At 43.0% G+C, this 15,978-nt stretch overlaps 1 protein-coding gene across 26 annotated transcripts in view; it reads right to left on the reverse strand.

Moving 5' to 3' along the window:
* ESRRG (estrogen related receptor gamma) overlaps nucleotides 1–15,978 on the reverse strand; it is a 660,805-nt gene that overhangs the window by 17,743 nt on the left and 627,084 nt on the right. For all 26 annotated transcript variants that reach the window (XM_021064111.1, XM_021064112.1, XM_021064110.1 and 23 more), the window contains one exon: nucleotides 1,663–1,932. In XM_021064111.1, the coding sequence (XP_020919770.1) occupies nucleotides 1,663–1,932 (270 nt within the window). The remainder of the gene's footprint in view (nucleotides 1–1,662; nucleotides 1,933–15,978) is intronic.

Raw genomic sequence — 15,978 nt, forward strand, 5'->3', positions numbered from 1 at the left:
GTCATATTTTCCAGTTTCACAGGGAAGGGGGTGGGAGACTGAAGGCTGTGATGAAGAAGAGGGCTATATTCGCAATTAAAAGTGTGAAACGCTAAACTCCATTAGGAAGACAAATAGGAAAGTACAACTTCATTGCTGAAAACAATTTCCCTCCTATCAGTCCAAGGATTCATGCATCAATATTGTAGATGAACTGTTAATTACAAAATCAATTAAAAATTATTTCTAAAAACAGTCACGCATCCCCGATCTCATGGGGGCAATTTGGGCAGAAGGTCTCATCTCACTAGGACCGCGCCAAATCACAAAGTCGTCATCCACAAGTAAGCAAAAGCAATCTGGTTTTTCATTTTTCAGCGCGGCTGAGCCCAGCCTGAGATTGATCGTCACATATGGCCCCAGAAAACAAACTGTCAATACCTTGAATGCTGCAGAATTTGAACAAATAGCCGCCCGCCCATTCAAGCCACTCATTGCATCCCATTTAACAGATTTTATTGACAGTTTCCTTCTTGTAATTAAAGGGAAAACTACTGGCCGGCAACCAAGATAAAGTTCAAAGATAGGGTCAAAACAAAAGCAGATGGAGGGGCACGGTGTGACTGTCAATGGTACATAGCATCAGAGCGTGTTATTGACATCCAGGTATCTAAAGATCGGCACGTCATTACGGAGGGATCTATCCTGGACTTCATGCAAATGCTAAAAGAGACTTAAGACCACGATAAAGCATCTGCAGAGGCACAAAGGGAGAACAACAAAGCACCAATGATTTTTACTTATCAGAGGCTGCTCCCTATTTTAGCTCATTGCAGTTCTAATGCCAAGACCATTTATTCTCATAATTCTTAACCCCTACTGTCTGGGTAATACCTTTGAGGGAACTACTCCTTCAGCAGACGTGGACTTCTAGAGAATTCCCAGAATGGAAGAAAACAGAGTATTCTCTGATTACCAAAACGAAAAGCAACGCTACCTATATTATTCCAATGACAAAATTTCCATTTGGGTGGGAAGGAAAGAGTTTGTCTTTGGAACTTATCCTTATTTTCACTTGCACATACAAAGACAACAGAGCTAATTTTATCCGAGAGTGCCATCAATTCCAGACAAGTTCGCTTTGCCGTGGTTCAAGTTCGTAGATGAATCAGGGGGTAAAAGCATCACAGCTTTTTTTTTTTTTTTGTCTTTTTGCTATTTCTTTGGGCCGCTCCCGCGGCATATGGAGGTTCCCAGACTAGGGGTTGAATCGGAGCTGTAGCCACCAGCCTACGCCAGAGCCACAGCACCACAGGGTCTGAGTCACGTCTACAACCTACACCAGAGCTCACGGCAACGCCGGATCGTCAACCCACTGAGCAAGGGCAGGGACCGAACCCGCAACCTCATGGTTCCTAGTTAACCACTGCGCCACGACGGGAACTCCTTTTTTTTTTTTTTTTTTTTTTTCCCCACAGCTTTTAATAAACAGGTAAAAACAATCCCCTGGAAGTTGATTTTTTTTCTTTTTTTTCCTCACTTTTACTAGAAAGCTGTAATGATTAGAATGCTGCTGACTCACAGAATTTACAACTAGATCTAGCAAATCCCTGCAGAAGACGTGAAGGGAAGGGGTAAAAGTGACAGGGGAGACAGTGGAGCCAGGGCATGTCAGGTGCCAACCTGAATTAGCAAGAGCTATGGCTTTGAGGGTGACGAATTCTTCCTTCTCCAGCTTCATGCTCTTGTATTTCTTCACCAGCTGCAGGATGGCATTGTTTAGGTCTAGAAGGCCCGCTAACTTGGACTGGTCTTCATCCATTATATAATCGTCTGCATAGACAAGTTCATCCTCAAACGAAAGAGATCGGTACACGACACCCAGGATCAAAATTTCCATCCAAGCACTCTGCAGAAGACTCATCTGATCCGCCAGGGAGAGCGTGGAGAAGCCTGTGTGGGAAGACGGGCAGATCAGGTTACTTTCAAGCCGTCATTCGCAATGCACCATGAGTTTCATACCATCGTCGGCTTCTGCACCGACGGACGGTCAAAATTAGGCTGAGCTTTGAGGAGCCGCTCTTAAAAATTTCCCCTGATCATGTTGCGAATGGCAGAGTAAAAGTCACAAACCAGCTTCAACTTTGGGGGCGGTTTCTCCAAATTCTATAGATAGGCTGAGGGGGAGTGACCAGCGAAGTAGTTTTGTTTCTTGTCACTTGAGAAAAAAAAAGCCATATAATCTTTACATATGATTGACTTCTAGTGGAAGTCTTTATGAATGTCTTGCAGGAAGCCAAACTTTCAACCCCCTCATCTCTAAAACCTACTATGGATAAACAATATCAAAGTAAATATATAAATAAATAAACCCACAAAAGAAAAAACCCCAAATAAAGGAAAATAAACAATTTAGGCCACCCAGAAGAGGGCAATTTGGAACCATCTCTGTACAACAGTCACAAGCACAGTGGCTTTGAGTATGTTGACACCCCAGAGAGACTTCTTAAGTGGGTATTTCCCCTCACTGATATTTACCAAGAATTCCTATTTTAAATGGTGGTGACTGTTATGAAAGAGGGTGAACTACTTTGCAGCCTGGCTTCCTCACAGATTAAAAAAGACACAAATTATTCTTTTTCTTTCTTTCCCTTTTTTTTTTTTTTTTTTTTTTTTTTGCTTTTTAGGGCCACACCCACGGCATGTGGAGGTTCCCAGGCTAGGGCTCCAATTGGAACTTCAGCTACCAGCCTACACCACAGCCCAGCAACTAACAGAATCACCGGATCCTTAACCCACTGAGAAAGGCCAGATACCAGCCCTCATGGATACTAGTCGGGTTCTTTATCACTGAGCCACAGTGGGAACTCCACCACGATGTATTCTTGATAATAAGATCCAGTTATTTTAAAAGTGCGGTGGGTAGAATATAAGCAGAACCAGATCCTGAATCTAAACATCAGCCCCACTGAGCTACTGACTATTTCATCTTTTCTTTCTTTTTTTTTTTTTTTTTCCTTTTGGCTGCATTCAAGGCACGTCAAAATTTCTGGCCCAGGTATTGAACCTGTGCCACAGCAGCGACCAGAGCTGCTGCAATGACAATGCCAGATCCTTCACCCGTTGTGCCACAAGAGAACCCCATCTTCTTGAGTGAAACAATTTACTTGTATCTTAATTTGTGTTTGGGGGAAAATATAAAATAAAATGTACCAAAACACTAATTTATAATATGCATTCAATAAGTGTAGCTATATTAACCATCATTCTTATCTGAACTATCTGAATGACTGTTTCAGTTCTTTACAAAAAGCTGTTCTGCATTTTTACATACATGCTTCAAGTCCCTTCTGAACTTAAGAAAAACACATGCAAAACAAATTAAAAAGAAAATGTGTTCAATAGGGAAGACGAAATAGTGCAATAAACCCGTTTAGGAATAAAGATATATATTTATATCTCAGAGGGATTAGATTCATAGTCTAAGAGCAAGTCTTCATGGAGATTCCTGATGACAGCCACATACTTTTTCCTAAAAAAAGAAATGTTTCTTAAAACTCCACTTTCATTTCCAATGTTATGCCCAGAATTCCAAGGGTGACCGACCATCTCTATGTTTTTTGAGGACAATAGAACCATGATTTAAGGTCCTGCCACCAGTAATTCTACAGAAGAAAATATTAATAATGCAACTGATGAGATCTATTTGTACTCCCTTTCTGACCCTACTACCCAAAATCATAAATACCCACGGGTGCCCCAACCTCCTTAGGCTCCCACTTATGGTCACTGTGCCTGTCATCATTTTTTTTCATCAGAAATTGTTCATATCCCATGTGATATGAGCAACTATAGCGTGATAAAGGAAAGGAACCGATTTCCCGGCCTGCTGGAGATTTGGCACCATTAATTACAAGTGTTTAATAAAATCATCAAGAAGGATTAGTTGAGCTCTTCTTAAGGGATCTCAAAGCACATGTAAAGAGCATTTTCATTGTTTATCAAGCCGCTTACATATTACTGAACCAATTTTCTTTGCGACTGGCTAAGTCTTTTTCCCTCTTTTTTTCCATTTTTTTTTTTTTCGTGTCATCTCAATGTGGGGTTACATTAATAATATCCTGTGAGAATTAAAGATGTAACAACTTATATTCAAAAGTTCGAAAGAAGAACATAAGATCCAAAGAGATTCAAAAGAGAAAAATAATGATCTAATGTGAGCAGATCAGATCTAATACTGATCTCATCTGGCTGCATTTTTTTTTGATTTGGGGAATTTTTACAACAAAGAAACAAACAATATTGCTCTTTTTTTTCTATGCACCAGGCCAAGTAAAAGCTGTCAGGCATGTTCAAATATCTAAGTCAAGAAAAGAGACTGAGTAGGAATTCCTGTTGTCAACGAAACCGACCAAAAATACATTATCTTCAGGAAAGTTGGGAGCAAAAAGGGATGGGTATTTTTCAATTTGCCTTAGTTTTCTTGGTCCTTTTCATGTTCCCAAGCAGCAGTTTTTCTGCAGCAGCAGATGGACAGAGCGCGTAGCCTGCAGCACCTTCCTGTGACAGCACTATTCTCCCTCCCAGACATTGCTGTTAGTAAATAGATTTACACATTCTCCAATCTCCACACATCTTTCTGCCGAATAATTAAAAGCAGGATGATTAGTTTATTGAGTGGAAGGAGGAACTTTTTTATTGAGGTCCATCCACGATTTTATCAGGGCCAGCACTTTTACGGTTGTCAGGAGGATGCAGGCATCCAATTTTTCTTATCTGCCTGATTAATACAAACGCTGTTTCAGGACGCATTAATTAACAGATACAAATCTGCGTTCTCATGGAAGGATCAATACGGAGAAGAAAAGAGGCATCAGTGTGAATTTAGTGCTGATGATGGAGAAGGCAGGCTATCGACATTTACGTGCACGGAAACTTTAAAGTTGCACCGGGGCCCCTTTGTCCCTGTGATTTACAAATTAACAATTTTTCAGCCATAATGTTGCACGCATTTCTCTGAGGTTTAATTATGCAAAAAATAAAATAAAATAAAAGTGCGTTTTTTAAAAGTTGATCCTGCAACTTGATTCTTCTATGTGGTTGGCTCTGTGTGGTGGGGGCGAGGCGGGGGAAGGGTGGAGGGGGCTGGATGTGTATTCGTTCCTGTAAAAAGAACTTCTCCCTTTCACTTCTTAATGAAATAAAGGGAAGGAAAGGGGAAAAGAAAAGGTTCTCCTTTTTTTTGGGGGGGGGGTGAGATCAGGGAGCACGCAAAGATGGATTTAGCACAAAGGGTCTGCTTGATAGCCTCAAATCTATTTCAAGCTGATTAGAGGAGGTGTAATTTTTGCAAAACCATAGGGAAAAGGACAACCCATGCCTTACACAATATAAATAAACGTCTGGACTTCTATCTCTTCTAGGTCTAGCTGACTCGCAACACTTTAACCCTTTCCTCCCAAACCTCTCCAGTCAGGAAGCTGCCACAAAGAGCTCTGCCTTCCGAATGCCTGGAGAGCAGTTCAGCAGCCTCGGTAAGAGAGGGCTCTGCTCACCTGGTCATTAAGGAGTCTGACTACACAATAGAGGTGACACCTGAATTCCTCAACAATTTCCTCCCTGCTCTTTGGGAGTGCTGGCTCTATTGTACATACATAAGGACCCAGGGATAAAATGATGTTTTTACCAGCAGTCCTGAGCACAGGATAAAAACCTAAGGGGCAGAGAGCTAAATGAAAACGCATATTTGAACACACCTGAGTCCGAGGAATTTTCTAAAAACACCATCGCCCTATTGGCACACGCACGCTTGCGTCCGAAGGGTAATGACGTGTTCCTGCTTTTACTGGGCATCTGGGGTGTTTTCAGCTCTCGGGCTCCGAGGGAGGGCCTCCTCATCTGTAACATTTAGCTCTCTTTGCAGAGAAAGCTCTTTCCCAATGAAATGAAACATGCTTTGCGGTGGTGTCGTCCGAACTGCATGTTTTGCGCATCCTGGGATCTTAATCTTTGGTGTGTGACAGGTTATAGTTTTAAATGTTCAGGCGTGTTACAGCTTTTTCAAACACACTGCCACCGTGGCACATTTTTTTCTTCCCCAGCTACAGCCCTGCTCCATGCATATCTTGACAGCCCTGATCTCTCTTCTTCTCCGTCCTCGAGTCAGGGCCATTTCATGTATCTCAGGCATTCTGCTGGCAGAATCACCCTCTACTCTGACCCCCAGTTAAATAGCAAGTTTATCTGCACTACAGTGAGCTCCAAATAAACCAGATGACAGTTGGGTATAACATCATTGGAAGGACTGAAGAGCTTCTTGAGAGGCAGGTACCCCTGAAGTAACAGGCTTGAAGAAAGCATGCTTGTGCCAACCCTCTTGCCTTCTTTGACGGGAAACTTCGGAGGCTGACAGTGTGCTATGGGCACGTGTCACGCACTTTTATTTATTTATTTATTTATTTTCAGCCTGGCAAACTGATGCACTTTGCAGTCAACTTACAAAAAAGGCTAAGCATTCGAAAGTGTGAAGGGCAAAAAAGATCTGACGGCTAGACTTCAAAAATACACTTTCATTTCAGAAAGCGTAAATGTTTATTTCCTGAACAGAGTGTTGACAGAAATAGGCTGCAGTGAAGACATTTGGGTTTAACCCCTGCCAGGCATCTTCTTCTTGGCTGCTTCCCTGAAGCAAGTATTTTAAATCTTCAGGGTGTCCAGGAATGCCACTTAATCATGGCATCGACGTGCCTGTTCACTGTGTCTGAACCGTAGGGTCTCTGTCCCACCAAAAACGGATGCTTTTCCACGCAGAGCAGATCATGCTAAAACTGTACTCATGTCATAATGACTCACTGAGCTCACAAAAAAAGCGCACTGAGAGAAGCTAAGCAACGTGACCGCATCAGTGAGATTCTTTCTCTCTCAATAAACTCAGTGTTTATAGGAACTTAGGGAGCAAATATCAATGGCATGAAGATTTGGTCTAAGTTAGCATTAAATGCACAGACGCATAAGCCTTGTTAGTGATAAACTTACTCTCTACTTTTAAGTCAATTGTTCTTTGCACATAAGAGCAGACATATCTCTTCCAGGATTCACAAAACATACAAGTCTGGGGCTTTTAGTACCTATATATATAGTAATTTATGTTATATAGATACATAAATTATAGTATGCTATATTTATACTATATAAATTATATATATACTATAAATGTTTATTATGCTACATAAATTACACATAATATATGATTTATATATTCTATAATGTACATGTTTATAAATTAAGACCCTTTTTATCTCTTTTTTTTTTTCCCATAGACATAGGCTTCGTGGACTGGAACTCAGTAGGGGCTAAAGGCAAAAGCACCAACAGATGGTCAAGTACCTGAGTGAAGCTGGAACAGCCACCTGGTGCTACCAGCAGCATTTTATTTAAACATTTTCTTTAGAAAAGATGGTAATTACTAACTCTCTACTATATCAGTACCTAAGCGTTAGATACAATACCTATAATGCTACGTTTATTCTCTTAGCCTAACCCAAATCCAGACTTCAGTCATTTCGATTCAATCACAATTGGTTGGTGGGTGGCATGAAAGAATAATGGTAAAAATGGGGTAGCTCCCTTTCTTGCTAATTTGATCATCTACCTCAGTATTTGTGGATTGCATAAGAAATCTATTTCTCTTTTTTCTTTCCTTCCTCCCTCCCTCCCTTCCTTTAAACTTTCTGGCCACACCTGCAGCATATGGAAGTTCCTGGGCCAGGGGCTGAATCCGGGCCCTAGCTGTGACCTACACCACAGCTGCACCAACACCAGATCCTTAACCCACTGTGCGGAGGCCACGATCGAACCCGCACCTCCGCAGCAACCCAAGCCACTGCAGTTAAATTCTTAATCCACTGCGGTGCGGGGGGAACGCCAGGAAATCTCTTTCTTTAGTTCTGTTTTGATATTCCAAGTAGGGTTCCCAGAGAGTCTGTCTGAAAGACAGAACTCCAACTCAAAAATGACTTTACATCCACGTGGCAGAACTGAGCACTGTCTTCACCACGGAGCAAACCATCTGGAAAGCCACGACAAGCTAAAGGAGGAAGAGCGCGCTGGACGGGGGGTATCTGCCAGGCCAAGGCAGAATGGGCACGGCTCACTGGGCGTACGGCTTTGACTGGCCACTGACCGCTCGTGTTGATTGTGCAAACGGCCGAATAAGTTTGCAGCCAGTCCACTCAAGGGCACCGAAATTGAAAACACGCCCCCATGGCCCTGGGGTGATGCTTTCTTTATAACTGTTTCTAGCTCCCCAATCCAGCTTGCTTAGAAAATTCAAAGGTAGCAGCAGCTAAGGAAACACCTTCCCAGGAGGCAGCTCAGGAAAAAGCCCCAAAGGCGGATAGGAGGTTTTTTGTTTGTTTGTTTCTGTAGGTGGGCGGTTTTAAACAACTGCCAACCTCCTTTGAAAAAAGGACCAGAGAGAGGGCAGATGAATGCAGAATAAGAGCAGGGAGCATCCTTTCTGCAAAGCCCGACTACCTAGCACCTCTGAAGGCCTACAGAGGAGCTGAAAGAGTTCCCTTAGTCTTTTCCAAACTACTGTGGCCCTGGCCTCCACCTCACCTCTGTCCCTTCATCTCAGCCAAGAAGAAAGACAAATTGTTGGGGGGAGGGGGGCATGGCGGCAAGTCTGGAGAAACTGCTTTAAAGGAGGGACATCTAATGGCTTTCCTTTCCTACAACCTTTATTTTGTACGAGTTGAAAACAAGAAAGTTCTGCCTGGAAAGCTCTCCTTTTTGATGTGCCTACAATTTGTTTGGCCATGAAGAAAAAAGGAAGGCCATACCATGTAATACGGGGCTCTAAGAAAAAAAAAAATCTTATAAAAGGGTGTTTTCAGATTCATTTGGGGATTAGATAGATACTGAGGAGGGAAAAGCATCGTTTTGAAGCTGCATTTCTGCTTTGGAAGAAAAAGAAATAGCACTTGAATCTGGCTTGTGCTCACCTGTTACGGGCAGGGCTAGTTGAGAAATGTCTGAGCTCAAGGGGTCACGGGGTCACCATGTGTGACAGGCCAAGGAAAATCCATCCAGCGCAGGTGCCAGATTTGAGGGCACACTGTCCTCTTCAGGACACCCCCAAGGAGTCTGTATCATTTTTGGTCTAATACTTGATTTAAAAGTCAAACCTCCAAAATAAACACATATTGACTCAACTCTGGGACTCTGCAAGGCCAAGGGACTTTTAAAAAGTATGTGGGCAACAGTTAATGTCCAAGAGCTAAGGGTCGACTGTCATTGAGGGAAGAGGCTAGGTCGGAGCAGTGACCTTGAGGTCTGGGGATCTGGGTGCTGGATGCACCCATCACTACGGTCAATGGCGTTAACTTGGCCCCTGAGCCAGGCTGAACCGAAGCCTCCAAAAGCCGCTGGAATCCTATCTTCCTGGGCTGTGGAGGGGACATTATTTGGAAATAAAGTCTTTGCAGATGGTCGAGTTAAGATGCGTTCAGTAGGGTGGGTTCTAATCTAACTTGACGGTACCAGCATCCACAGGGAGAGACTGAGATTCTGAGGCAGACCCAGAGGGAGAACAATGTGATGCTGCACAGGGAGAACGCCATCTACAAGTCAAGGGATGCTGGAGGCTCTCCAAAGCTAGGAGAGAGGCAGGGAGCAGAGGGCCCTCGTGACCCCTTGAGCTCAGACTTCCAGCCTCCAGAAGGCGGAGACAGTTGTTTAAGCCATCCGGCCTGTGGTACTCCATTACAGCAGCCCCAGCAACCTAAGACAGAACCACAGCTGACTTCGCCTCAGTCACGTGTGAGGTGGGGACCAGACATTTGCGGAAGATCTTCTGGCTCCAGTGCCACTGACTCGGAATAACAAACAGGAAGCACAAGGCTGTGTGGCTTAGCATGTACACCTGAGACAAATATCACTGGATGGGGAGCAAGTGGACCCAGCACGCAGTGCCACCTCTGCTTCCAATGAGCCATGTGGCTCAATGCCTCTGACGGCTGCCTCCTCATCTGTGAAATGGGAAGATGGGGAAAGTGCTCCCAAAGTTTCAGTCCAGCCCTACATTATCAGGTTGCCAAGGGTTCCACGGGAACAGAATTCAAATCCACTGATACTTAGTGCGTCTATGACAAGTGAAGCACTTGTGCTCAGAATCGTGAGACTACACAGATGGTACAATCCCTGCCCTCCAAGAATTTACAGTTCCGTAAGAGTAGCTTAGGGCACAACGAGGAGAAGTAGCATCGAAAAGAATGATCAAAGTGGATGTAAATGCAGGGGGTGCAAGATCCATCCTCCCAACTGCGTCCATCATTTTTGCTTCTTTTTCCCTCCATGGTTTCCCCTCCATCTTTTCTTTGGGGATAGAGGGATGCTGAAATCCTTAAGTCTGGAGTTCCTGTTGTGGCTCAGTGGTTAACGAACCCGACTAGCATCCATGAGGACACGGGTTCGATCCCTGGCCTCGCTCAGTGGGTTAAGGATCCGGAGTTGCTGTGGCTGAGGTGTAGGCTGGTGGCTACAGCTCCAATTCAACCCTTAGCCTAGGAACCCCATATGCCATGGGTGTGGTCCTAAAAGACAAAAAAAAAAAAAAAAAAAGACAAAATCCTTAAGTTTGGTGTCTCCCTCTTCATCCTACCTGTGGCTATTCAACAAGCCTTGTTCTAAATGTGACAGCTAACCATGCGATCTACTGTTCGGAATGCTTACTTGGCTTCCATGCCTCCTGAAGGACAAAACTGAAACTTGCCAGCACAATGTGAAATTTCTTTCACTGTTGGTCCTTCTCTCCCTTTCCTTCCATATTTCCTGAAAAAAAAATCCTCCCCTGGAAAATCCCCTGGAGGTGACCTTGAAAAGTGGGCCTGTTTTCCCAGCCCCGACATCAACCCCACACCTCCAACTACTTCCCAGCTTTACAGCCTCACCATCGACCAGCTGCCTCACTGCTAGCCTTCTGGGGACCCGGCCACCCACTTTTCTCTTTTCCAGTTTTGACGTCAAGGGCAAACATTCCTTTCCATTCCTATTGCCCTCGTCAGCGTTCCTGTGTAGCCTCCTGCTCCAGGGTATGCACAGCTGTAAGTAATAAAATAGGAAAGTGGCGCTTGAGGTGAAGACGCAGGCAGGTAAAGGAGCAGGTGTGACAGGAGCTGCCTAACGGATGTATCTGTATCCTCCTCAGTGGGTTTCCACGTCCCCTGAGCTCCCAACACTAGAGACCGCCTCTTCCTTGCTGTATACCCAGCACCACCAACAGTGCCTGCCACATAGCACGGGTTGAGTAAATACTTTCCCAATGAATGAATGGGTAGAAAATTCCTTTGGAGTTCCCCTCGTGGCACAGTGGTTAATGAATCCAACTAGGAACCATGAGGTTGCGGGTTCGATCCCTGGCCTTGCTCAGTGGGTTAAGGATCCGGCGTTGCCATGAGCTGTGGTGTAGGTTGCAGATGCGGCTCAGATCCCGAGTTGCTGTGGCTGAAGCGTAGGCTAGCAGTTATGGCTCCAATTCGACCCCTAGCCTGGGAACCTCCATATGCTTCGGGAGCGGCCCAAGAAATGGCAAAAAGACAAAAAAAAAAAAAAAAAAAAAAAGAAAAGAAAGAAAATTCCTTTAATAACTCATGGACTGGTTTTCAACAAGAATGGGAGGCCAGGGAGTTCCTGTGGTGGCTCAGCCAGTTAAGGACCTGACATCGCCTCCATGATGATGTGGGTTCAATCCCTGGCCTCATTCAGTGGGTTAAGGACCCAGTATGGCATTGGTTACAGATGCAGCTCAGGTGCCATGTTGCTGTGGTTGTGACATAGGGCTCAGCTCCAGCTCTGATTTGACTCCTAACCTGGGAACTTCCATATGCTGCAGGTGCCACTGAAAAAGGGGAAAAAAAAAAAAAAAAAAAAAAAAAGAATGGAAGGCTAGGAATGAACAGAGCAGTCCAGATACCAGCTCCCTCCCCATTGCCAAAATGTTTTCGCATAACTCAACAAGTGTTCATTAAGGCACCAACTCTACCTTGAGCTCTTTGCTCAGAAGTGCCTGTATAGTACACAGATTTTTTTTTTTTTTTGGAGCCACTTAAACTCTGATATGGTCCTGCCTAAAATTCTCAACCTCAGCCAGTTCCTTTTTAATTTGTAATTAAAGTTGACATTTTAATCATATGGCCTCACTGCCTTCTCCTCCGTTTATAAATAACCATTCACAACAGATTCCGTGAAAATGTCACAATGACTTTTTTATTATTTACAAGTATCCGTAATTAATTTCTTTACTTTACCCTAGTTGTGTAATTATTTTGACAATGTGAAAATTTATTATCGGGAGCTAGCATTTTAATCCTCTGAAAGTCTAACTAAGGCCAGGAATGGAAGGAAAAAGCTCATGGCTTTTTTCGTACTGTCAGGAATAAAAATGTGTGTGTCTGCTGTTTTTACGTAAATTCTGAAGAGATTCCAAACTTCCTTTTGGTAAAGTCCAAGGAACTGATAAAGGCACTTTCTACACTTTACAAAAATGGCAATTGGGTGGAGAAAGCCTGTGGCTGGCTTTTCCTTTTTTTTCATCGTTGTGGGCTTCCTCTCCCTGAATCAACAACAGCAAAGACCAGGCAACGAAACAAAAATGCATTCACACATGGCCTCTCCCTCTCAGGCCGTTTCAGAACGATGGCACCTCCCAAAGCAAATGCTCCGTCATCAGAGGTATTTGCAGCATGACAGTCATCGGGCAACAGCAAGGGCGTGAGGCGCCTTCCCACGTTAAAGCAGCAAATTGGACATTTGCAAACAGGGGAGACGGTACTTGTCAGTGATGACCTTTCACCGCGTCTGTCCAAGTAGGTGTTAATGCAATTTAAATGCCATTTAGACGTGATTCAGGTTTATCAAAACGGTCTGTATATCCATTCTTATGTCATAATTTTGAAAAGCTTCCACTTCTGCCTCTTGCAGGAACAAGCAAAGCTCCACAGCTCTGTGCAAATACTCTGAGCAAGGGAAGGAGCATCCACTGGAGCTGAGAAGAAGTCAGTTCAGACCTTGAGGAAATCAAGCAGGGGGCCAAAAGTAATTTGCATATGCCAGGCAGTAAGGTTACATTATTTTTGTGGGAACTTTGTTCTTCCATTTTTTTTGTACACACTTAGCTGAGAGTTTGGATTTATGGGCAAACAAATTATGTCTTTTGGAGACTATGATTTTTCATTTAAAACAGACATCTATGCAGAAACACAAGAAGATAAATTTTACTAACATGAATTTTCAGGTCAAGTATGTTTTTTTACCATCCAAAGTTTTAATAAACTAACCAATAAGTTATTAATAAAGCATATCATTTATCAGACTTTAGCAAGAAGGTAGATGGGCCTCGAATCCTCTTTAGAATTGTTGGAGAGAGAATCCCAACTACAATTCTGGGTCAACCTTTTTTTTTTTTTTTTTTTAGACAACAATAAATTATTGGCATATTTGACTTTCCTTTATAACTTCTAATATTTGATTTGCAACCTGCGTTTCTGACTCCTACATATATTTTAAATTTAAAATATTTTTTGTGAGTTTTTCTTTAGCCCACATGAAATTTAATAACTTTGGTAAAAGATGAACTGCTTCCCTTGGAAACATTCAACCATTAAAGGAAATCTATAAATAGCAAGTTAGTCATGGCTGCTTTGTTTTGTTACATGTGGTCCAACATAATATTCTGCTATTGAAGAATCTAAATGCCCATTCCATATGTTGGACAAAATAGGAATAAGCTGTTGTAGTAGATAAATAAGTATTTTTATATATGCTAAATAACTCATAAATATATACACACATATATAACTACATGAAGATTGTGCTATATACATATAACCGAGTTAACATAAAAGATGAAATTAGAAGGGAAGGAGACATGATCAACCCATCCTAAACTGATCTGGGATTAAATGCTGCCTATGCAAGGAAGGTTAAGTATTCAGTTTCTCCCAAGGCACCTGCTCACATGAATGAAGGCAGAGTTTTTGGCTTTAAGGCTCAGGGTATTTAGTCAAAGGAGGCTTTTTGTAACCATTTTCCCATTTGTGAAGGCCACACCTACACAACACATTAAGGCACCAATTGATGCTGGCACTGTGAAAAACTGGGTAATTTCAGGAGCTCACCAAAAAAATCTGCAAAGTGTATTTCAGCAACTGATTACAAACGCAGAGAGAGCGGTGATTATCGGGTGTGCATTCACTTAAATAACCAGGAGTTGATTCTCTCTGGGATCACTAAGAGGAAGTCACTTACAATTCCTATATTAATTGTATATAACATGCCTTCAAATCTTTTCAGATTTACCTAACTGGTCCCTTGACACAGCAACACAAATTCCTACAAGAGCACTAATTATTAGATACCTGCTGTTTATGGAATTAACAGTACTATCTCCCCCCCCTTTCACTTTTACCACCTACAAGTAAAGCGGGAAAAAATAGAAGAAAATTCTTCATGTGTGCTGTTCTTGATTTTCCCTAGGTAGAAAGACACTATAACTCAGTGTCTCCAACATATGCCCTAGAAAGAGAACAGGTAGGAAAAAAAAAAAAATCAGGAGGTCTTCTGCATAAATGCAAGTTAAAGGATTTATAGCACAGGCCATTAAAAACAAAGTGTCATATGTATTCATGAAAGAACGCAGAAGAAATATGTTATCCATGAGATGCATGTCACAGATATGAAATTATTGCACACTGACCCTGAAACTCCACATTCAAATAATATTAGAAACCCTCACTATCTCTGCTTAAAGACCTGGGCATAATTTGTGCTCTGGACAGCAGGGAAAAAGAGCATCTCTGAATTTTTAGCCCTGAGAGTTCGGTTTCCAGTCAGGTTCCCACACTATTTTTCTCTGAGGCTAATGAAGATCTGTTTACGAATATTTACTCCCAAGTTCACGGCTGGTGTTTGCTGGCGCGCGCAGAGCTAAGTCATTACGGCTTGGCACACGATCCACTGGGGAGGCGACCAGCTATCTTCTCATTGACAAGAGAGGCAACCCCTTCGATTCCTCTCTGCCTCCCCCTTCTCCCTCTCTACTCGGCCCCTGATTTGGATAACTGGCCAAGTTAAAAGGAAACAAAAACTGCAAACGTGAAACAGCGCAGCCCTTGGAATTCCTCAACCACCTGAATACAGAATCGTTAGCAGTCCGGAAAGCCTGCCTGCCCTATTTACCACGGATGCATAACACACACACCAAACCTGTGCCTCTGATAATAAGTCTTTGGAGGCACTCTTCCGTTCAAAAGTAGAATGGAGGAGGGAGATGCAGCTGCAGAAAAAGGCTCTCACCCGGTAATTCCTTTCCTCCCTAAAGGCACAAGAGCACCCATCCCATTGCCCTGCTTTGATGGGTGGGGAAGGATATTTATCTTTGCATCTCATCTCTCCTCTCTGCTGTGACCAGTCCCTTTCATGTCACTGAGATGCCCACAAACACATTCAGGAAATCCTAGAAATTCCTACGCAAGGCGGATGCAAGGAAATAAGCAAAGGAAAACAACAAGAGTTACCCTCCACGGATGAACCGAATTGGAAGTTGCACTGCTTCCTAACTCCATTTGAGTAGCAGTAAGGCTACCTCTGCAGGCAGGGGCTCTTCAATGGCTGCAAGTCCAAAATGAAAGGGGGGGAAGAAGGAAAAAAAAAAAAAGGCTGCCTGATTCTAATACACCTAATTAGCCATCGGCAGACTCTTAATTGCATACATTAGGATGATTCCATAGTGGAGATTAATTCTAAATATACCCAAGCAGCTGGTTAAGATGCCATGGATTACAGTGTGGACTGTACTTTTCCACTTAATTAGATATCAAAATTAAGCAGCAACAAGCATTTTGACATAACGGGGATCAAGCCGCTGCCTGGTATCCCAGAGCTGCACTAAAGTGACCGCTAAACAGAGCTGCACAGATGGAGAGATATTAAATGCCGCAC

This window comes from Sus scrofa, chromosome 10 (genome assembly GCF_000003025.6).
Source record: "Sus scrofa isolate TJ Tabasco breed Duroc chromosome 10, Sscrofa11.1, whole genome shotgun sequence".
Classification (NCBI taxonomy): domain Eukaryota; kingdom Metazoa; phylum Chordata; class Mammalia; order Artiodactyla; family Suidae; genus Sus; species Sus scrofa.